Source organism: Chiloscyllium plagiosum, unplaced genomic scaffold (genome assembly GCF_037043375.1).
Source record: "Chiloscyllium plagiosum isolate Xiang-an unplaced genomic scaffold, Cpla_swu_hap1 HiC_scaffold_48, whole genome shotgun sequence".
Classification (NCBI taxonomy): Eukaryota; Metazoa; Chordata; class Chondrichthyes; order Orectolobiformes; family Hemiscylliidae; genus Chiloscyllium; species Chiloscyllium plagiosum.
The window spans coordinates 49,264,547-49,286,974 of NW_028270186.1; the positions used below are offsets into that span (position 1 = coordinate 49,264,547).

The 22,428-nt window shown below is 59.6% G+C and overlaps 1 gene segment (V, D, J or C); it reads left to right on the forward strand.

Annotated features, from left to right (window-relative positions):
- The first annotated feature begins 21,267 nt into the window (after nt 1–21,267).
- The window catches only part of LOC148135920 (Ig heavy chain V region-like), a 49,796-nt gene continuing 48,635 nt past the window's right edge, over nt 21,268–22,428 (forward strand). Inside the window, 1 exon segment of the V gene segment in view lies at nt 21,268–21,608. Within this exon segment, the coding sequence occupies nt 21,566–21,608 (43 nt within the window).

Genomic DNA, 22,428 nt, shown 5'->3' on the forward strand with positions numbered 1-22,428 from the left:
TAAACCAGCCCCACAGACACTGACACCAATCTCCCCCTGTCTGATATAAACCAGACCCAGAATCACTGACACCAATCTCCCTCTGTCTGATATTAACCAACCCACAGTCACTGACACCAATCTCCCTCTGTCTGGTATGAACCAGCCCCACAGACACTGACACCAATCTCAGCCTGTCTGATATAACCCAGCTCCACAGACACTGACACCAATCTCCCCCTGTCTGATATAAACCAACCAACAGTCACTGACACCAATTTTCCCTTGTCTGATATAAACCAGACCCACAGACACTTACACCAATCTCCCCCTGTCTGATGTCATCCAGCCGCACAGTCACTGAGACCAACTTGCCCCTGTCTGATATAAACCAGCCCCACAGTCACTGACACAGGAATGCTGCCTGAATTGCTGTGCTCTTCCAGCCCCATTGATCCAGAATCTGGTTTCCAGCATCTGCAGTCATTGTTTTTACCAATCACCCCCTGTCTGATATAAACCAGCCCCACAGTCACTGACGCCAATCTCCCCCTGTCTGATATAAACCAGCCCCACAGTCACTGACGCCAATCTCCCCCTGTTTGATATAAACCTGTCCCACAGTCACTGACACCAATCTCCCCTTGCCTGATATAAACCTGTCCCACAGTCACTGACACCAATCTCCCCTTGTCTGATATAAACCAGCTCCACAGTCACAGACACCAATCTCCCCCTGTCTGATATAAACCAGCCCCACAGTCACGGACACCAATCTCCCCCTGTCTGATATAAACCAGCCCCACAGTCACTGACATCAATCTCCCCCCCTGTCTGATATAAACCAGCCCCACAGTCACGGACACCAATCTCCCCATGTCTGATATAAACCAGCCCCACAGTCACTGACACCAATCTCCCCCTGTCTGATATAAACCAGCCCCACAGTCACGGACACCAATCTCCCCATGTCTGATATAAACCAGCCCCACAGTCACTGACACCAATCTCCCCCTGTCTGATATAAACCAGCCCCACAGTCACTGACACCAATCTCCCCCTGTCTGATATAAACCAGCCCCACAGTCACTGACACCAATCTCCCCTTGTCTGATATAAACCAGCCCCACCATCACTGACACTAATCTCCTCGGGTCTGACGTAAACTTTGATTCCCATTCTTCCTGGTAGGAAAGTAGGGCCATGTGTGTAATGTTCAAGTCAGTAAGAATTGTCAGCAAGGATTCATCAACTTTCTTTTTGGAGATTTTAATGCCGGGGAACTTTTCAGATATCAAATTTCAGTTCTTTTCCCAGGGAGCAAGTTCCATTTGAAGCAGAAATTCAATGTTAATTGCACACTAATTGTCTGTGATATTTTTCTGAATTTGACAGACTGATCACAGAGAGCTGGTTTTAAAGGGTCGCTATACCCTGAAGAAAGCTGTCAGCTACGATGACAAGAATTTTCAACTCTTCTCTAGTGATAAGGAAGTAACTTCAGCAGAAGCAAGCCCTAACTGTCAGGACAAATTTGATTCAGTGCTGGATGTCAGAGCAACAGGAGTGATGGAATATTCCAACCTCTGCAGTCCCTTGTAGACTTGTTGGTGTGGGAGCTGACTACATCCACTTGCACTGGTTGAACAGGTCACTCCCAGGTGTGAATCTGCTGATGGGTCAGAAGTTGGATGAAGTTGTGAATCCTTCCTCTCACACAGGGCAGGCGAATGGCCACGACACAGCTCCGAACGCAGAACTCTCCAAATATTGAAGATGCTGTTACGAAGTTGAAGGTGTATACTGTACCTTTAAGGGAGAGTGAAGGATGTTTGGCAGTGAGAGCAACTGTCGTGTGACTTGACTATGACTTGAAAATATGTAACATTTGGTTGTAAACTAGATACCTCAGTTGTTTGACCACCATTTGAATTCAACCAATCCAGTTAAATTATGCCCCAGTATACTAAAACCCAATGGAATTTGAATTTTACCGTTTTGACAACTTAGAACCAGTGAGATGATCCGATATTTGGGGTATCAAAGGTCAGCATTTTGAGAGTTAGCTAGAGAGAGAGAGAGAGAGAGAGAGACTGCCATCCAAAACACTCTCGATCAAAGGTACTTTTTTTACCCTTGCAGCAGAAGTCTAAAGCCGACCCAGGGAGATCTAAAACAGGAAGACCGACACCGGAGATGGCAGCCGCTGTCTGGCTTTAAAACTTAATATGTTGCACATTTTAATCGGGGTTTATTGGATCAGTATATTGTTATAGTGTTGGACATAGAAAACAGATCTTTAAGAGAAAAGTGGTTCAGAGTTGTAAATAGTTATTGTTTACATAGAACATAGAAAAGTACAGTACAGAACAGGCCCTTTAGCCCACGATGTTGTGCCAAGGATTAATCCTAATGTAAAATAAAATAACTTAACCTACACACCCCTCACTTCACTGCTATCCATGTGCATGTCCAGTAGTCGCTTAATTGTCCCCAATGACTCTGCTTCCACCATCACCGCTGGCAACAGCATTCCATGCGTTCACAATTCTCTGCGTAAAGAAACTACCTCTGACAACCCGTTTAACTTTTCTCCTAATAACTTACAAATATGACTCCTTGTGCCAGTCAATCCTGCCCTGGGGTAAAGTCTCTGGCTATTGACTCTATCTATTACTCTCATTACCTTGTATACCTCGATCAGGTCTCCTCTCTTCCTCCTTCTGTCCAGAGATGAAAGTCTGAGCTTCGTCAATCTCTCTTCATAAAGCAAGCCCTCCAGTCCAGGCAGCCCTGGTAAACATTCTTTGCACCCTCTCCAAAGTCTCTGTATCTTTCCTGTAGTCGGGCATCCAGAACCGGACACAATATTCCAAGTGTGGTCTCACCAGGGGCTTGTAGAGCTGCAGCGAAACCCCTCGGCTCTTAAACTTGATTCCCCTGTTAATGAAAGCCAAAACACCATATGCTTTCTTAACAACCCTATCCACTTGGGTGGCATATTTGCGGGAACTATGTACTTGAACACCAAGATCTCTCTGTTCCTCCACACTGCCAAGATCAGGTCTTTAATCCTGTATTCAGCATTCTAGTTCGACCTTTCAAATTGCATCATTTCGCATTTATCCAGGTTTAATTCCATCTGCCATTTTTCAGCCCAGCTCTGCATCCTGTCTATGTTGTGCTGCAGCCCTCAATACTATCAACAGAACCTCCAACCTATGTGCCATCTGCAAATTTACTAACCCACCCCTCAATCTCCTCATCCAAGTCATTTATAAAAACTACAAAGAGCAGAGACCCAAGAACAGAGCCCTGTGGGACCCCACTCAAGATTGACCTCCAGGCAGAACTTGCCATCTACAACCACTCTCTGCCTTCTGTCAGCTAGCCAATTCTGAATCTAAATAGCCAAATTTCCCAAAACCCATACCTCCTGACTTTATGGATGAGCCTACCATGGGGAACCTTATCGAATGCCTTGCTGAAGTCCTTATACATCACATCCACTACCTCGACCTTCATCGATCTGTCCTGTCACTTCCTCATAGAACTCAATAAGATTTATGAGGGATGACCTGCCCCTCACAAAGCCATGCTGACTGCCTTTAATCACGCTATGTTTTTCCAAATAGTCATAAATTCTATCCCTCAGAATTCTGTCCAAAACCTTGCTGACCACAGACGGAAGACTGACTGGTCTGTAATTGCCAGGGATTTCCCTATTCCCCTTCTTGAAAAGAGGAACAACATTCGCCTCCTAGCAATCCTCCGGTACGACTCCCGTGGGGAGTGAGGATGCAAAGATCTTCACCAGTGGCTTAGCAACCTCCTTTCTTGCTTCCGGAGTAGCCTGGGATAAATCAGGTCTGGTCATGGGGACTTATCAATCTTAATGTTTGCCAAAATTTCCAGCTCATCAACCTCATCAATCCTGATCTGTTCCAGCCTGTATCCCAGCTCCTCAAACTTCTCAGTCACAACAAGCTTCCTCCCCTTAGTGAAAACCAAAGCAAAAAACCTCATTGAGGGCTTCCCCTATCTGCTCAGACTCCATGCACAAGTTCCCTACGCTATCCCTGATTGGCCCGACCTTCTCCCTGATCATTCTCTATTCCTCACGGTTGTGTAAAATGCCTTTGGATTCTCCCTAATCCTTCTTGCCAAGCCCTTTTCATGCCCCCTCCTGGCTCTCCTCAGTCCATTTCTGAGCTCCTTTCTAGCAAGCCTGTAATCCTCTAAAGCTGTGCTAGATCCTTGCCTCCTCCACCTTACGTAAGCTGTCTTCTTCCTTTTGAGGAGAAGCTCCTCTGTTCTTGTTACCCCTTCTTACCCGTCTCAGAGGGACATATTTGTGCATCACTCGCAACAACTGCCCCACATGTCTGCTGTGCCCTTTCTATGGCACAATTGCTCCCAGTCTGTACGCCCCAACTCCTGTCTGATCGCGTCATAATTTCATTTTCCCCAGTTAAAACATTCACTTTTTAAAATGTTTAATGTTCACTTTTAGGGTTAAAGAATAAAATTGATAAGTTTCTTTAAATAGTGGTATTTGGGAGTCCTCTGTCCCTTTACCAGATTACGAGGCAAGGTGAGTTTTTCTGCGTTTGGTTTAAATTGCAGAAGGGCTCACGGATCTTTTTTCTGTGCTGTCGATCTCTGTAACTCCATGCTGTCCAGGTCCTGTCTGCTGTGGATGGTGCAAAGCTTTTCCGAGGCTGTGCATCTGGTTGGAACACTCCTGCTTCAACGTTCAAACACCGATAGCATTCAGTTCCTGATTCATTGTGTTGGATCAGATTTGGACTGTTTTTGGTTTGGTTTGAGTTTCCTTTCCCTGGCCCTCTCCTGATCCCCTGGAAAAGAAGTTTATAAAAGTGATCACTGTCAGGACAGGAGAGAAGTTCAGACCATTTCCAGTATTGGTGAATTATTTGTCCCTGTCATGTTCCACACCCCCCACCCCCAACCCCGAGCTGTGAATGCCTGTCACCCACCCCCCAGAGCTGTGAATGCCTGTCCCCCCCACCCCCAGAGCTGTGAATGCCTGTCCCCCCTCCCCCAGAGCTGTGAATGCCTGTCACCCACCCCCCAGAGCTGTGAATGCCTGTCCCCCCCACCCCCAGAGCTGTGAATGCCTGTCCCCCCTCCCCCAGAGCTGTGAATGCCTGTCACCCACCCCCCAGAGCTGTGAATGCCTGTCCCCCCCACCCCCAGAGCTGTGAATGCCTGTCCCCCTCCCCCCAGAGCTGTGAATGCCTGTCCCCCCCACCCCCAGAGCTGTGAATGCCTGTCCCCCCTCCCCCAGAGCTGTGAATGCCTGTCTCCCCTCCCCCAGAGCTGTGAATGCCTGTCACCCACCCCCCAGAGCTGTGAATGCCTGTCCCCCCCACACCCAGAGCTGTGAATGCCTGTCCCCCTCCCCCCAGAGCTGTGAATGCCTGTCCCCCCCACCCCCAGAGCTGTGAATGCCTGTCCCCGCCCCCAGAGCTGTGAATGCCTGTCCACCCCCACCCCCAGAGCTGTGAATGCCTGTCCCCCCCCCCCCACCCGCAGAGCTGGGAATGTCAGCACCCCCCAACCCCAGAGCTGTGAATGCCTGTCTCCCCTCCCCCAGAGCTGTGAATGCCTGTTCCCCCCCTCCCCCAGAGCTGTGAATGCCTGTCTCCCCTCCCCCAGAGCTGTGAATGCCTGTTCCCCCCCCCGAGCTGTGAATGCCTGTCTCCCCTCCCCCAGAGCTGTGAATGCCTGTTCCCCCCCTCCCCCAGAGCTGTGAATGCCTGCCCACCTACCCCCAGAGCTGTGAATGCCTGACACCCCCACCCCCAGAGCTGTGAATGTCTGTCACCCCACCCCCACAGCTGTGAATGCCTGTACTCCCCCAGAGCTGTGAATGCCTGTCCCCCCCTCCCCCAGAGCTGTGAATGCCTGTCCTCCCACCCCCAGAGCTGTGAATGCCTGTACCCCCACCCCTAGAGCGGTGAATGCCTGTCCCCCCTCCCCCAGAGCTGTGAATGCCTGTCCCCCCACCCCCAGAGCTGTGAATGTCTGTCCCCCCCATCCCAGAGCTGTGAATGCCTGTCCCCCCTCATCCAGAGCTGTGAATGCCTGTCCCCCTCCCCCAGAGCTGTGAATGACTGTCCCCCCTCCCACAGAGCTGTGAATGCCTGTTCCCCACCTCCCCCAGAGCTGTGAATGCCTGCCCCCCCAGAGCTGTGAATGCCTGTCCCCCCCTCCCCCAGAGCTGTGAATGCCTGTTCCCCCCGCCCAGAGCTGTGAATGCCTGTACCCCCGCAGAGCTGTGAATGCCTGTACCCCCCCAGAGCTGTGAATGCCTGTACCAACCCCCCAGAGCTGTGAATGCCTGTCACCCCCCAGAGCTGTGAATGCCTGACCCCCCTCCCCCAGAGCTCTGAATGCCGGTTCCCAACCCAGACCTGTAAATGCCTGTTCCCCCCCAGAGCTGTGAATGCCTGTCCATCCCCTCCCCCAGAGCTGTGAATGCCTGTTCCCCCCCCCCCCCCCCCAGAGCTCTGAATGCCTGGTCCCACCCCAGTGCTGTAAATGCCTGTTCCCACCCCAGAGCTGTGAATGCCTGTCACCCCTCCCCCAGAGCTGTAAATGCCTGTTCCCCCCTCCCCCAGAGCTGTGAATGCCTGTCCCCCCACCCCCAGAGCTGTGAATGCCTGTCACCCCCACCCCCAGAGCTGTGAACGCCTGTCCCCCCTCCACCAGAGCTGTGAATGCCTGTCCCCCCTCCCCCAGAGCTGTGAATGCCTGTCCCCGCTCGCCCAGAGCTGTGAATGCCTGTCCCCCCCACCCCTAGAGCTGTGAATGCCTGCCCCCCTCCCCCAGAGCTGTGAATGCCTGTAACCCTCCACCGCTAGAGCTGTGAATGCCTGTCCCCCCACCCCCAGAGCAGTGAAAGCCTGTCCCCACCCCCAGAGCTGTGAATACCTGTCCCCCCTCCCCCAGAGCTGTGAATGCCTGACCCCCACACCCCCAGAGCTGTGAATGTCTGTCTCCCCCACCCCCAGAGCTGTGAATATCTGTCCCTTCCTCCCTACAGAGCTGTGAATGACTGTCCTCCCCCAGAGCTGTGAATGCCTGTCGTCCCACCCCCAGAGCTGTGAATGCCTGTCCCCCCAACCCTAGAGCGGTGAATGCCTGTCCCCCCTCCCCCAGAGCTGTGAATGCCTGCCCCCCCTCCGCCGAGCAGTGAATGCCTGTCCCCCCCACCCCCAGAGCTGGGAATGTCAGCCACCCCACCCCCAGAGCTGTGAATGCCTGTCCCCCCACCCCTAGAGCGGTGAATGCCTGTCCCCCCTCCCCCACAGCTGTGAATGCCTGTCCCCCCCACGCCTAGAGCTATGAATGCCTGTCCCCCCTCCCCCAGAGCTGTGAATGCCTGTCCCCCCACCCCTAGAGCTGTGAATGCCTGTCCCCCCTCCCCCAGAGCTGTGAATGCCTGTTCCCCCAACCCCCAGAGCTGTGAATGCCTGTCCCCCCTCCCCCAGAGCTGTGAATGCCAGTCCCCCCTCCCCCAGAGCTGTGAATGCCTGTCCCCCCACCCTTAGAGCGGTGAATGCTTGTTCCCCCCTCGCCCAGAGCTGTGAATGTCTGTTCCCCACACTCCCAGAGCTGTGGATATCTGTCCCCTCCTCCGCCAGAGCTGTGCATTCCTGCCCCCCCTCCCCCAGAGCTGTGCATGCCTGTCCCCCCACCCCCCCAGAGCTGTGAATGCCTGCCCCCTCCCCCAGAGCTGTGAATGCCTGTCCCCCCACCCCTAGAGCTGTGAATGCCTGCCCCCCTCCCCCAGAGCTGTGAATGCCTGTCCCCCCCACCCCCAGAGCTGTGAATGCCTGTCCCCCCTCCCCCAGAGCTGTGAATGCCTGTCCTCCCACCCCCAGAGCTGTGAATGCCTGCCCCCCCTACCCCAGAGCTGTGAATGCCTGTCCCCCCCTCCCCCAGAGCTGTGAATGCCTGTCCTCCTACCCACAGAGCTGTGAATGCCTGCCCCCCCACCCCCAGAGCTGTGAATGCCTGCCCCCCCTACCCCACAGCTGTGAATACCTGTCACCCCCTCCCCCAGAGCTGTGAATGCCTGTCCCCCCCTCCCCCAGAGCTGTGAATGCCTGGCCCCCCCACCCCCAGAGCTGTGAATGCCTGGCCCCCCCACCCCCAGAGCTGTGAATGCCTGTCACCCCCTCCCCCAGAGCTGTGAATGCCTGTCCCCCCTCCCCCAGAGCTGTGAATGCCAGTCCCCCCTCCCCCAGAGCTGTGAATGCCTGTCCCCCATCTCCCCCAGAGCTGTGAATGCCTGTCCACCCCCCAGAGCTGTGAATGCCTGTCCCCCCTCACACAGAGCTGTGAATGCCTGTTCCCCCCCAGAGCTGTGAATACCTGTCCCCTCTCCCCCAGAGCTGTGAATGACTGTTCCCCCCCAGAGCTGTGAATGCCTGTAACCCCCATCGCCCAGAGCTATGAATGCCTGTCCCCCCACCCCCAGAGCTGTGAATGCCTGTCCCCCCACCCCTAGAGCGGTGAATGCCTGCCCCCCCCCCAGAGCTGTGAATGCCTGTCCACCCCACCCCCAGAGCTGTGAATGCCTGTCCCCCCTCCCCCAGAGCTGTGAATGCCTGTCCCCCCCTCCCCCAGAGCTGTGAATGCCTGTCCCCCCCTCCCCCAGAGCTGTGATTGCCTGCCCCCCCTCCCCCAGAGCTGTGAATGCCTGTCTCCCACCTCCCCCAGAGCTGTGAATGCCTGTTCCCCCCAGAGCTGTGAATGCCTGTCCCCTCTCCCCCAGAGCTGTGAATGACTGTTCCCCCCCAGAGCTGTGAATGCCTGTAACCCCCATCCCCCAGAGCTGTGAATGCCTGCCCCCCCTCCCAGAGCTGTGAATGCCTGTACCCACCCTCCCCCAGAGCTGTGAATGCCGGTTACCACCGCAGAGCTGTAAATGCCTGTTCCCCCCCAAAGCTGTGAATGCCTGTCCCCCCTCCCCCAGAGCTGTGAATGCCTGCCCCCCTACCCGCAGACCTGTGAATGCCTGTCCCCCCCTCCCCCCGAGCTGTGAATGCCTGTCCCCCCCACCCCCAGAGCTGTGAATGTCTGTGCCCCCCACCCCCAGAGCTGTGAATATCTGTCCTCGCCCAGAGCTATGAATGCCTGTCCCCCCACCCCCAGAGCTGTGAATGCCTGTCCCCCCTCCCCCCGAGCTGTGAATGCCTGTCCCCCCTCCCCCAGAGCTGTGAATGCCTGTCCCCCCCTCCCCCAGAGCTGTGAATGCCTGTCCCCCCCTCCCCCCGAGCTGTGAATGCCTGTCCCCCCCACCCCCAGAGCTGTGAATGCCTGTCCCCCCCTCCCCCCGAGCTGTGAATGCCTGTCCCCCCACCCCCAGAGCTGTGAATGCCTGCCCCCCCCCAGCTGTGAATGTCTGTCCCCCCCTCCCCCAGAGCTGTGAATGCCTGTCCCCCCCTCCCCCGAGCTGTGAATGCCTGTCCCCCCCCAGCTGTGAATGCCTGTCCCCCCCTCCCCCAGAGCTGTGAATGCCTGTCCCCCCCTCCCCCAGAGCTGTGAATGCCTGTCCCCCCTCCCCCCCAGCTGTGAATGCCTGCCCCTCCCCCCAGAGCTGTGAATGCCTGCCCCCTCCCCCAGAGCTGTGAATGCCTGTCCCCCCCACCCCCAAGGCTGTGAATGCCTGTCCCCCCTCCCCCCGAGCTGTGAATGCCTGGCCCCCCTCCCCCAGAGATGTGAATGCCTGTCCCCCCTCCCCCCAGAGCTGTGAATGCCTGTCCCCCCCACCCCCCGAGCTGTGAATGGCTGTCCCCCCTCCCCCAGAGATGTGAATGCCTGTCCCCCCTCCCCCAGAGCTGTGAATGCCTGTCCCCCCCTCCCCTCGAGCTGTGAATGCCTGTCCCCCCTCCCCTCGAGCTGTGAATGCCTGCCCCCCCTCCCCCAGAGCTGTGAATGCCTGTCCCCCCTCCCCCCGAGCTGTGAATGCCTGTCCGCCCCACCCCCAGAGCTGTGAATGCCTGTCCCCCCCTCCCCCCGAGCTGTGAATGCCTGTCCCCCCTCCCCCAGAGCTGTAAATGCCTGTCCCCCCCTCCCCCCGAGCTGTGAATGCCTGTCCCCCCTCCCCCAGAGATGTGAATGCCTGCCCCCCTCCCCCAGAGCTGTGAATGACTGTCCCCCCCCCCCAGAGCTGTGAATGCCTGCCCCCTCCCCCAGAGCTGTGAATGCCTGTCCCCCCTCCCCAGAGCTGTGAATGTCTGTCCCCCCCTCCCCCAGAGCTGTGAATGCCTGTCCCCCCCCCCAGAGCTGTGAATGCCTGTCCTCCCACCCCCAGAGCTGTGAATGCCTGCCCCCCTCCCTCAGAGCTGTGAATGCCTGTCCCCCCCCTCCCCCAGAGCTGTGAATGCCTGTCCCCCCCTCCCCCAGAGCTGTGAATGCCTGTCCCCCTCCCTCCCCCAGAGCTGTGAATGCCTGTCCCCCCCACCCCCAGAGCTGTGAATGCCTGTCCCCCCCCTCCCCCAGAGCTGTGAATGCCTGTCCCCCCTCCCCCAGAGCTGTGAATGCCTGTCCCCCCCTCCCCCAGAGCTGTGAATGCCTGTCCCCCCCCCTCCCCCAGAGCTGTGAATGCCTGTCCCCCCTCCCCCAGAGCTGTGAATGCCTGTCCCCCCTCCCCCAGAGCTGTGAATGCCTGTCCCCCCCTCCCCCAGAGCTGTGAATGCCTGTCCCCCCCACCCCCAGAGCTGTGAATGCCTGTCCCCCCACCCCCAGAGCTGTGAATGCCTGTCCCCCCCTCCCCCAGAGCTGTGAATGCCTGTCCCCCCTCCCCCAGAGCTGTGAATGCCTGTCCCCCCCCTCCCCCAGAGCTGTGAATGCCTGTCCCCCCTCCCCCAGAGCTGTGAATGCCTGTCCCCCCCACCCCCAGAGCTGTGAATGTCTGTGCCCCCCACCCCCAGAGCTGTGAATATCTGTCCTCGCCCAGAGCTATGAATGCCTGTCCCCCCACACCCAGAGCTGTGAATGCCTGTCCTCCCACCCCCAGAGCTGTGAATGCCTGTACCCCCACCCCTAGAGCGGTGAATGCCTGTCCCCCCTCCCCCAGAGCTGTGAATGCCTGTCCCCCCCCTCCCCCAGAGCTGTGAATGCCTGTCCCCCCACCCCCAGAGCTGTGAATGTCTGTCCCCCCCATCCCAGAGCTGTGAATGCCTGTCCCCCCTCATCCAGAGCTGTGAATGCCTGTCCCCCTCCCCCAGATCTGTGAATGACTGTCCCCCCAACCCCTAGAGCTGTGAATGCCTGTCCCCCTCCCCCAGAGCTGTGAATGCCTGTCCCCCCCATCCCTAGAGCTGTGAATGCCTGCCCCCCTACCCCAGAGCTGTGATTCTCTGTCCTCGCTCCCCGAGAGCTGTGAATGCCTGTTCCGCCCCCAGAGCTGTGAATGCCTGTACCCCCCCAGAGCTGTGAATGCCTGTCACCCCCCAGAGCTGTGAATGCCTGTACCCCCCCCCCCAGAGCTGTGAATGCCTGTTCCCACCCCAGTGCTGTAAATGCCTGATCCACCCCACTGAGCTGTGAATGCCTGTCCCCCCTCCCCCAGAGCTGTAAATGCCTGTCCCCCCTCCCCCAGAGCTGTGAATGCCTGTCCCCCCCTCCCCCAGAGCTGTGAATGCCTGCCCCCCTCTCCTAGAGCTGTGAATGCCTGCCCCCCCTCCCCCAGAGCTGTGAATGCCTGCCCCCCTCCCCCAGAGCTGTGAATGCCTGTCCCACCCCACCCCCAGAGCTGTGAATGCCTGTCCCCCCTCCCCCAGAGCTGTGAATGCCTGTCCCCCCTCCCCCAGAGCTGAGAATACCTGTCCCCCCCCTCCCCCAGAGCTGTGAATACCTGTACCCCCCAGAGCTGTGAATGCCTGTACTCCCCCAGAGCTGTGAATGCCTGTACCCCCCAGAGCTCTGAATGCCGGTTCCCACCACAGAGCTGTGAATGCCTGTCCATCCCCTCCCCCAGAGCTGTGAATGCCTGTACCCCCCCAGAGCTCTGAATGCCTGTTCCCCCCCAGAACTGTGAATGCCTGTCCCCCCTCCCCCAGAGCTGTGAATGCCTGCCCCACCTCCCCCAGAGCAGTGAATGCCTGTACCCCCCCACCGCTAGAGCTGTGAATGACTGTCCCCCCTCCCCCAGAGATGTGATTGCCTGTCCCCCCTCCCCCAGAGCTGTGAATGCCTGTCCACCCTCCCCCAGAGCTGTGAATGCCTGTCCCCCCCTCCCCCAGAGCTGTGAATGCCTGTACCCCCCCAGAGCTCTGAATGCCTGTTCCCACCCCAGTGCTGTAAATGCCTGTTCCCCCCCAGAACTGTGAATGCCTGTCCCCCCTCCCCCAGAGCTGTAAATGCCTGTCCCCCCTCCCCCAGAGCTGTGAATGCCTGCCCCACCTCCCCCAGAGCAGTGAATGCCTGTACCCCCCCACCGCTAGAGCTGTGAATGACTGTCCCCCCTCCCCCAGAGATGTGATTGCCTGTCCCCCCTCCCCCAGAGCTGTGAATGCCTGTCCCCCCTCCCACAGAGCTGTGAATGCCTGTTCCCCACCTCCCCCAGAGCTGTGAATGCCTGCCCCCCCAGAGCTGTGAATGCCTGTCCCCCCCCCCCCCCCAGAGCTGTGAATGCCTGTTCCCCCCGCCCAGAGCTGTGAATGCCTGTACCCCCGCAGAGCTGTGAATGCCTGTACCCCCCCAGAGCTGTGAATGCCTGTACCAACCCCCCAGAGCTGTGAATGCCTGTCACCCCCCAGAGCTGTGAATGCCTGACCCCCCTCCCCCAGAGCTCTGAATGCCGGTTCCCAACCCAGACCTGTAAATGCATATTCCCCCCCAGAGCTGTGAATGCCTGTCCATCCCCTCCCCCAGAGCTGTGAATGCCTGTTCCCCCCCCCCCCCCCACCCCAGAGCTCTGAATGCCTGGTCCCACCCCAGTGCTGTAAATGCCTGTTCCCACCCCAGAGCTGTGAATGCCTGTCACCCCTCCCCCAGAGCTGTAAATGCCTGTTCCCCCCTCCCCCAGAGCTGTGAATGCCTGTCCCCCCACCCCCAGAGCTGTGAATGCCTGTCACCCCCACCCCCAGAGCTGTGAACGCCTGTCCCCCCTCCACCAGAGCTGTGAATGCCTGTCCCCCCTCCCCCAGAGCTGTGAATGCCTGTCCCCGCTCGCCCAGAGCTGTGAATGCCTGTCCCCCCCACCCCTAGAGCTGTGAATGCCTGCCCCCCTCCCCCAGAGCTGTGAATGCCTGTAACCCTCCACCGCTAGAGCTGTGAATGCCTGTCCCCCCACCCCCAGAGCAGTGAAAGCCTGTCCCCACCCCCAGAGCTGTGAATACCTGTCCCCCCTCCCCCAGAGCTGTGAATGCCTGACCCCCACACCCCCAGAGCTGTGAATGTCTGTCTCCCCCACCCCCAGAGCTGTGAATATCTGTCCCTTCCTCCCTACAGAGCTGTGAATGACTGTCCTCCCCCAGAGCTGTGAATGCCTGTCATCCCACCCCCAGAGCTGTGAATGCCTGTCCCCCCACCCCTAGAGCGGTGAATGCCTGTCCCCCCTCCCCCAGAGCTGTGAATGCCTGCCCCCCCTCCGCCGAGCAGTGAATGCCTGTCCCCCCCACCCCCAGAGCTGGGAATGTCAGCCACCCCACCCCCAGAGCTGTGAATGCCTGTCCCCCCACCCCTAGAGCGGTGAATGCCTGTCCCCCCTCCCCCACAGCTGTGAATGCCTGTCCCCCCCACGCCTAGAGCTATGAATGCCTGTCCCCCCTCCCCCAGAGCTGTGAATGCCTGTCCCCCCACCCCTAGAGCTGTGAATGCCTGTCCCCCCTCCCCCAGAGCTGTGAATGCCTGTTCCCCCAACCCCCAGAGCTGTGAATGCCTGTCCCCCCTCCCCCAGAGCTGTGAATGCCAGTCCCCCCTCCCCCAGAGCTGTGAATGCCTGTCCCCCCACCCTTAGAGCGGTGAATGCTTGTTCCCCCCTCGCCCAGAGCTGTGAATGTCTGTTCCCCACACCCCCAGAGCTGTGGATATCTGTCCCCTCCTCCGCCAGAGCTGTGCATTCCTGCCCCCCCTCCCCCAGAGCTGTGCATGCCTGTCCCCCCACCCCCCCAGAGCTGTGAATGCCTGCCCCCTCCCCCAGAGCTGTGAATGCCTGTCCCCCCACCCCTAGAGCTGTGAATGCCTGCCCCCCTCCCCCAGAGCTGTGAATGCCTGTCCCCCCCACCCCCAGAGCTGTGAATGCCTGTCCCCCCTCCCCCAGAGCTGTGAATGCCTGTCCTCCCCACCCCCAGAGCTGTGAATGCCTGCCCCCCCTACCCCAGAGCTGTGAATGCCTGTCCCCCCCTCCCCCAGAGCTGTGAATGCCTGTCCTCCTACCCACAGAGCTGTGAATGCCTGCCCCCCCCACCCCCAGAGCTGTGAATGCCTGCCCCCCCTACCCCACAGCTGTGAATACCTGTCACCCCCTCCCCCAGAGCTGTGAATGCCTGTCCCCCCCTCCCCCAGAGCTGTGAATGCCTGGCCCCCCCACCCCCAGAGCTGTGAATGCCTGGCCCCCCCACCCCCAGAGCTGTGAATGCCTGTCACCCCCTCCCCCAGAGCTGTGAATGCCTGTCCCCCCTCCCCCAGAGCTGTGAATGCCTGTCCCCCCCTCCCCCAGAGCTGTGAATGCCTGTTCCCCCCGCCCAGAGCTGTGAATGCCTGTACCCCCGCAGAGCTGTGAATGCCTGTACCCCCCCAGAGCTGTGAATGCCTGTACCAACCCCCCAGAGCTGTGAATGCCTGTCACCCCCCAGAGCTGTGAATGCCTGACCCCCCTCCCCCAGAGCTCTGAATGCCGGTTCCCAACCCAGACCTGTAAATGCATATTCCCCCCCAGAGCTGTGAATGCCTGTCCATCCCCTCCCCCAGAGCTGTGAATGCCTGTTCCCCCCCCCCCCCACCCCAGAGCTCTGAATGCCTGGTCCCACCCCAGTGCTGTAAATGCCTGTTCCCACCCCAGAGCTGTGAATGCCTGTCACCCCTCCCCCAGAGCTGTAAATGCCTGTTCCCCCCTCCCCCAGAGCTGTGAATGCCTGTCCCCCCACCCCCAGAGCTGTGAATGCCTGTCACCCCCACCCCCAGAGCTGTGAACGCCTGTCCCCCCTCCACCAGAGCTGTGAATGCCTGTCCCCCCTCCCCCAGAGCTGTGAATGCCTGTCCCCGCTCGCCCAGAGCTGTGAATGCCTGTCCCCCCCACCCCTAGAGCTGTGAATGCCTGCCCCCCTCCCCCAGAGCTGTGAATGCCTGTAACCCTCCACCGCTAGAGCTGTGAATGCCTGTCCCCCCACCCCCAGAGCAGTGAAAGCCTGTCCCCACCCCCAGAGCTGTGAATACCTGTCCCCCCTCCCCCAGAGCTGTGAATGCCTGACCCTCACACCCCCAGAGCTGTGAATGTCTGTCTCCCCCACCCCCAGAGCTGTGAATATCTGTCCCTTCCTCCCTACAGAGCTGTGAATGACTGTCCTCCCCCAGAGCTGTGAATGCCTGTCGTCCCACCCCCAGAGCTGTGAATGCCTGTCCCCCCACCCCTAGAGCGGTGAATGCCTGTCCCCCCTCCCCCAGAGCTGTGAATGCCTGCCCCCCCTCCGCCGAGCAGTGAATGCCTGTCCCCCCCACCCCCAGAGCTGGGAATGTCAGCCACCCCACCCCCAGAGCTGTGAATGCCTGTCCCCCCACCCCTAGAGCGGTGAATGCCTGTCCCCCCTCCCCCACAGCTGTGAATGCCTGTCCCCCCCACGCCTAGAGCTATGAATGCCTGTCCCCCCTCCCCCAGAGCTGTGAATGCCTGTCCCCCCACCCCTAGAGCTGTGAATGCCTGTCCCCCCTCCCCCAGAGCTGTGAATGCCTGTTCCCCCAACCCCCAGAGCTGTGAATGCCTGTCCCCCCTCCCCCAGAGCTGTGAATGCCAGTCCCCCCTCCCCCAGAGCTGTGAATGCCTGTCCCCCCACCCTTAGAGCGGTGAATGCTTGTTCCCCCCTCGCCCAGAGCTGTGAATGTCTGTTCCCCACACCCCCAGAGCTGTGGATATCTGTCCCCTCCTCCGCCAGAGCTGTGCATTCCTGCCCCCCCTCCCCCAGAGCTGTGCATGCCTGTCCCCCCACCCCCCCAGAGCTGTGAATGCCTGCCCCCTCCCCCAGAGCTGTGAATGCCTGTCCCCCCACCCCTAGAGCTGTGAATGCCTGCCCCCCTCCCCCAGAGCTGTGAATGCCTGTCCCCCCCACCCCCAGAGCTGTGAATGCCTGTCCCCCCTCCCCCAGAGCTGTGAATGCCTGTCCTCCCACCCCCAGAGCTGTGAATGCCTGCCCCCCCTACCCCAGAGCTGTGAATGCCTGTCCCCCCCTCCCCCAGAGCTGTGAATGCCTGTCCTCCTACCCACAGAGCTGTGAATGCCTGCCCCCCCCACCCCCAGAGCTGTGAATGCCTGCCCCCCCTACCCCACAGCTGTGAATACCTGTCACCCCCTCCCCCAGAGCTGTGAATGCCTGTCCCCCCCTCCCCCAGAGCTGTGAATGCCTGGCCCCCCCACCCCCAGAGCTGTGAATGCCTGGCCCCCCCACCCCCAGAGCTGTGAATGCCTGTCCCCCCTCCCCCAGAGCTGTGAATGCCTGTCCCCCCTCCCCCAGAGCTGTGAATGCCTGTCCCCCCTCCCCCAGAGCTGTGAATGCCTGTCCCCCATCTCCCCCAGAGCTGTGAATGCCTGTCCACCCCCCAGAGCTGTGAATGCCTGTCCCCCCTCACACAGAGCTGTGAATGCCTGTTCCCCCCCAGAGCTGTGAATACCTGTCCCCTCTCCCCCAGAGCTGTGAATGACTGTTCCCCCCCAGAGCTGTGAATGCCTGTAACCCCCATCGCCCAGAGCTATGAATGCCTGTCCCCCCACCCCCAGAGCTGTGAATGCCTGTCCCCCCACCCCTAGAGCGGTGAATGCCTGCCCCCCCCCCCAGAGCTGTGAATGCCTGTCCACCCCACCCCCAGAGCTGTGAATGCCTGTCCCCCCTCCCCCAGAGCTGTGAATGCCTGTCCCCCCCTCCCCCAGAGCTGTGATTGCCTGCCCCCCCTCCCCCAGAGCTGTGAATGCCTGTCTCCCACCTCCCCCAGAGCTGTGAATGCCTGTTCCCCCCAGAGCTGTGAATGCCTGTCCCCTCTCCCCCAGAGCTGTGAATGACTGTTCCCCCCCAGAGCTGTGAATGCCTGTAACCCCCATCCCCCAGAGCTGTGAATGCCTGCCCCCCCTCCCAGAGCTGTGAATGCCTGTACCCACCCTCCCCCAGAGCTGTGAATGCCGGTTACCACCGCAGAGCTGTAAATGCCTGTTCCCCCCCAAAGCTGTGAATGCCTGTCCCCCCTCCCCCAGAGCTGTGAATGCCTGCCCCCCTACCCGCAGACCTGTGAATGCCTGTCCGCCCCTCCCCCAGAGCTGTGAATGCCTGTCCCCCCCACCCCCAGAGCTGTGAATGTCTGTGCCCCCCACCCCCAGAGCTGTGAATATCTGTCCTCGCCCAGAGCTATGAATGCCTGTCCCCCCACCCCCAGAGCTGTGAATGCCTGTCCCCCCACCCTTAGAGCGGTGAATGCATGCCCCTCCCCCCCAGAGCTGTGAATGCCTGTCCACCCCACCCCCAGAGCTGTGAATGCCTGTCCCCCCTCCCCCAGAGCTGTGAATGCCTGTCCCCCCCTCCCCCAGAGCTGTGAATGCCTGTCCCCCCCTCCCCCCGAGCTGTGAATGCCTGTCCCCCCCACCCCCAGAGCTGTGAATGCCTGTCCCCCCCTCCCCCCGAGCTGTGAATGCCTGTCCCCCCACCCCCAGAGCTGTGAATGCCTGCCCCCCCCCAGCTGTGAATGTCTGTCCCCCCCTCCCCCAGAGCTGTGAATGCCTGTCCCCCCCTCCCCCGAGCTGTGAATGCCTGTCCCCCCCCAGCTGTGAATGCCTGTCCCCCCCTCCCCCAGAGCTGTGAATGCCTGTTCCCCCTCCCCTAGAGCTGTGAATGCCTGTCCCCCCTCCCCCCCAGCTGTGAATGCCTGCCCCCCCCCCAGAGCTGTGAATGCCTGCCCCCTCCCCCAGAGCTGTGAATGCCTGTCCCCCCCACCCCCAGAGCTGTGAATGCCTGTCCCCCCTCCCCCCCGAGCTGTGAATGCCTGGCCCCCCTCCCCCAGAGATGTGAATGCCTGTCCCCCCTCCCCCCAGAGCTGTGAATGCCTGTCCCCCCCACCCCCCGAGCTGTGAATGGCTGTCCCCCCTCCCCCAGAGATGTGAATGCCTGTCCCCCCTCCCCCAGAGCTGTGAATGCCTGTCCCCCCCTCCCCTCGAGCTGTGAATGCCTGTCCCCCCCTCCCCTCGAGCTGTGAATGCCTGCCCCCCCTCCCCCAGAGATGTGAATGCCTGCCCCCCTCCCCCAGAGCTGTGAATGACTGTCCCCCCCCCCCAGAGCTGTGAATGCCTGCCCCCTCCCCCAGAGCTGTGAATGTCTGTCCCCCTCCCCCCCAGAGCTGGGAATGCCTGTCCCCCCCCCCCTCCCCCAGAGCTGGGAATGCCTGTCCCCCCTCCCCCAGAGCTGTGAATGCCTGTCCCACCCCCTCCCCCAGAGCTGGGAATGCCTGTCCCCCCCACCCCCAGAGCTGGGAATGCCTGTCCCCCCCACCCCCAGAGCTGGGAATGTCTGTCCCCCTCCCCCCCAGAGCTGTGAATGCCTGTCCCCCTCCCCCCCAGAGCTGTGAATGCCTGTCCCCCTCCCCCCCAGAGCTGTGAATGCCTGTCCCCCTCCCCCCCAGAGATGTGAATGACTGTCCCCCCCCCCCAGAGCTGTGAATGCCTGCCCCCTCCCCCCAGAGCTGTGAATGCCTGTCCCCCCTCCCCAGAGCTGTGAATGCCTGTCCCCCCCTCCCCCAGAGCTGGGAATGTCTGTCCCCCCCACCCCCAGAGCTGTGAATGCCTGTCCCCCTCCCCCCCAGAGCTGTGAATGCCTGTCCCCCCCCCCTCCCCCAGAGCTGTGAATGCCTGTCCCCCCTCCCCAGAGCTGTGAATGCCTGTCCCCCCCACCCCCAGAGCTGTGAATGCCTGTCCCCCTCCCCCCCAGAGCTGTGAATGCCTGTCCCCCCCCCCTCCCCCAGAGCTGTGAATGCCTGTCCCCCCTCCCCAGAGCTGTGAATGCCTGTCCCCCCCTCCCCCAGAGCTGGGAATGTCTGTCCCCCCCACCCCCAGAGCTGTGAATGCCTGTCCCCCTCCCCCCCAGAGCTGTGAATGCCTGTCCCCCCCCCCCTCCCCCAGAGCTGTGAATGCCTGTCCCCCCTCCCCAGAGCTGTGAATGCCTGTCCCCCCCTCCCCCAGAGCTGGGAATGTCTGTCCCCCCCACCCCCAGAGCTGGGAATGCCTGTCCCCCCCACCCCCAGAGCTGGGAATGCCTGTCCCCCTCCCCCCCAGAGCTGGGAATGCCTGTCCCCCCCCCCCCTCCCCCAGAGCTGTGAATGCCTGTCCCCCCCCCTCCCCCAGAGCTGTGAATGCCTGTCCCCCCCCCCTCCCCCAGAGCTGGGAATGCCTGTCCCCCCCCCCCCCTCCCCAGAGCTGGGAATGCCTGTCCCCCCCCCCTCCCCCAGAGCTGGGAATGCCTGTCCCCCCCCCTCCCCCAGAGCTGGGAATGCCTGTCCCCCCCCCCTCCCCCAGAGCTGGGAATGCCTGTCCCCCCCCCCCCCTCCCCCAGAGCTGGGAATGCCTGTCCCCCCCCCCCCCTCCCCCAGAGCTGGGAATGCCTGTCCCCCCCCCTCCCCCAGAGCTGGGAATGCCTGTCCCCCCCCCCTCCCCCAGAGCTGGGAATGCCTGTCCCCCCCCCTCCCCCAGAGCTGGGAATGCCTGTCCCCCCCCCTCCCCCAGAGCTGGGAATGCCTGTCCCCCCCACCTCCCCCAGAGCTGGGAATGCCTGTCCCCCCCCCCTCCCCCAGAGCTGGGAATGCCTGTCCCCCCCCCCTCCCCCAGAGCTGGGAATGCCTGTCCCCCCCCCCTCCCCCAGAGCTGGGAATGCCTGTCCCCCCCCCCCTCCCCCAGAGCTGGGAATGCCTGTCTCCCCCCCCCTCCCCCAGAGCTGGGAATGCCTGTCTCCCCCCCCCCCTCCCCCAGAGCTGGGAATGCCTGTCTCCCCCCCCCCCTCCCCCAGAGCTGGGAATGCCTGTCCCCCCCCCCAGAGCTGGGAATGCCTGTCCCCCCCCCCAGAGCTGGGAATGCCTGTCCCCCCCCCCAGAGCTGGGAATGCCTGTTCCCCCCCCCCCCCAGAGCTGGGAATGCCTGTCCCCCCAGAGCTGGGAATGCCTGTCTCCCCCCCCTCCCCCAGAGCTGGGAATGCCTGTCCCCCCCCCCCTCGGGTCAGCCCCACAGGCCCCGCCCCACAGGCCCCGCCCCATCTCCATTGTCTCCATTGTCTCCGTCACTGGGACCGCAGGCCCCGCCCACTCGCTGTGCGTCACCAGAATAACCGCGCATGCGCCTCGTCCCAAACAAAATGGCGGCCACGGCCCAGGTCCCGGGAATTAAACTCAGGGCTGAAACCGCGGGACCCGCTAATACTTCGCGGGACGTTTACTCGGCATTACCAAGACGGATCGCACCACCTCTCCCACCGCTGGCTCTATTATTCCTCCAGAACCACCCTCTCCCCGCCATTACCTGGAGACTGAAAATGGGGCCTTCAGTCAATGTGCGCATGCTCCAACCTGCTCAATCGGCGCCTGCGCACTGGTGTCCTTTGGGATAGACATCGCGCGCCCTCTTCAGGAATGTCCATGAACTTCACCCTGCAGCCAGGTCTCAGGGAGGACCATTCAGTCAGACTGTGGGCTTCTCTCACTCACTCTCCTCTTTAATTAGCTTCACAGATTATGTGAAGGGGATAGTCTGTGGTCAGGAAACAGAACCAGGTATCATATTAGAATTGGAAAGATTGATTTTTATTTTATGTTTGGAATATTGTTCAACTCTGGAATTGGAAGGAGAAAACACCAAGTGAGGAGAAACTGTGCACCTGTCCTGTGTGTGGGTGAAATCATCTGAACTGTCAAGATATAATCACAGTCATGCTGGGGAGAAAGGATGGAAATATGAGGACAGTGAGGGAGGATTCAAATCCCCACCTCAACTGGAAATTCATCAATGCACTCACACTGAGGAAAGACCATTCACCTGCTCCAAGTGTGGGAAGGGATTCACTAAGTCTTCTCAACTGCAGGCAGACCATAGAGTTCACCCAGATAAAAGACCTTTTAAAATGACAAGACTGTGGAAAATGTCACAGAAATTCTGGGCAACTGAAGTGCCCCATTGACGTATTCGAACAGAGGAGAGACCATTCAGGAGTTCTCACTGCGGCATTAAGTTCAGGCAATCATTTCAACTCACTACACACCAGCGAGATCACACTGGGTAGAGGCTGAGAACCTGCTCTGACTGCAGCAAGGCGTTCATTCAGTCATCCAGCTGCAGATATATCGGCAAACCCAGACGGTTCCCCTGAGCCGAATGAGAAGGCATTCTGTACCATATCCTATGTGCAAAAACACCGGTGAGTTCATACAAGGGTGAGACCATTTTGTTGCGCCGTGTTTAGGGAGGGATTTACTCACTCTTCTGTCCTACTGGGAGGCCAGTGAGTTCACACTGAGACCAGGCCTTTTAAATGTCCAGAATGTGGGAAGTGCTTTAAAGGTTCCAGGAAACTGATGTTCCACCAACATGTTCACAATGATGAGAAACCTTTCTGCGGCTCTCACTGCAGGACCAGGTTCAGTCAATCATCTGACATCAAACATCAGTGAGTTCACACCAGGGAGAAGCCATTCACCTGCTCCGTGTGTAAGAAGGGTTTGCTCACTCATTCCACCTGCTGAGACACCGACGTGTTCATAACGAACTACAGCAATGAGATTGTGCTGTTAACCACACCCAGGCCCAAGCCATGTTCACTGAGTCTGTTTATGCTCAGGTTCATTAACCTGTGTGAGACAGGTTTAATATTTTAGATAAAAGTCAAATAAATTAGTTTTGCATTAGATATATTGAGCCATTTTAGCATCTCTGATGCAAGTTAGTTCCTTTTTGAAGGGATCACCCCCACTGTGGCACCCCCATTGGCCCGACTGACGGTTGAAGGTTCATTGATTAAGAACTCCCGAAATGGACTGGAGGACAGTCAATTTTCAGTATCTTAAGGAATAGCTGGTGAGAAACAAGAGAAAACCTGACTGAAGTCTGGGCTTTCCTTGACAGTGTCCATCTAGGGGTGAATGATACCTGACTCCCTGATCTGTCTGACATTCAACCAGGTTGGTACAAGATGGGCTCCGTTTCTTCGAGAATACGGACAAATATTCCTCACAACTGAA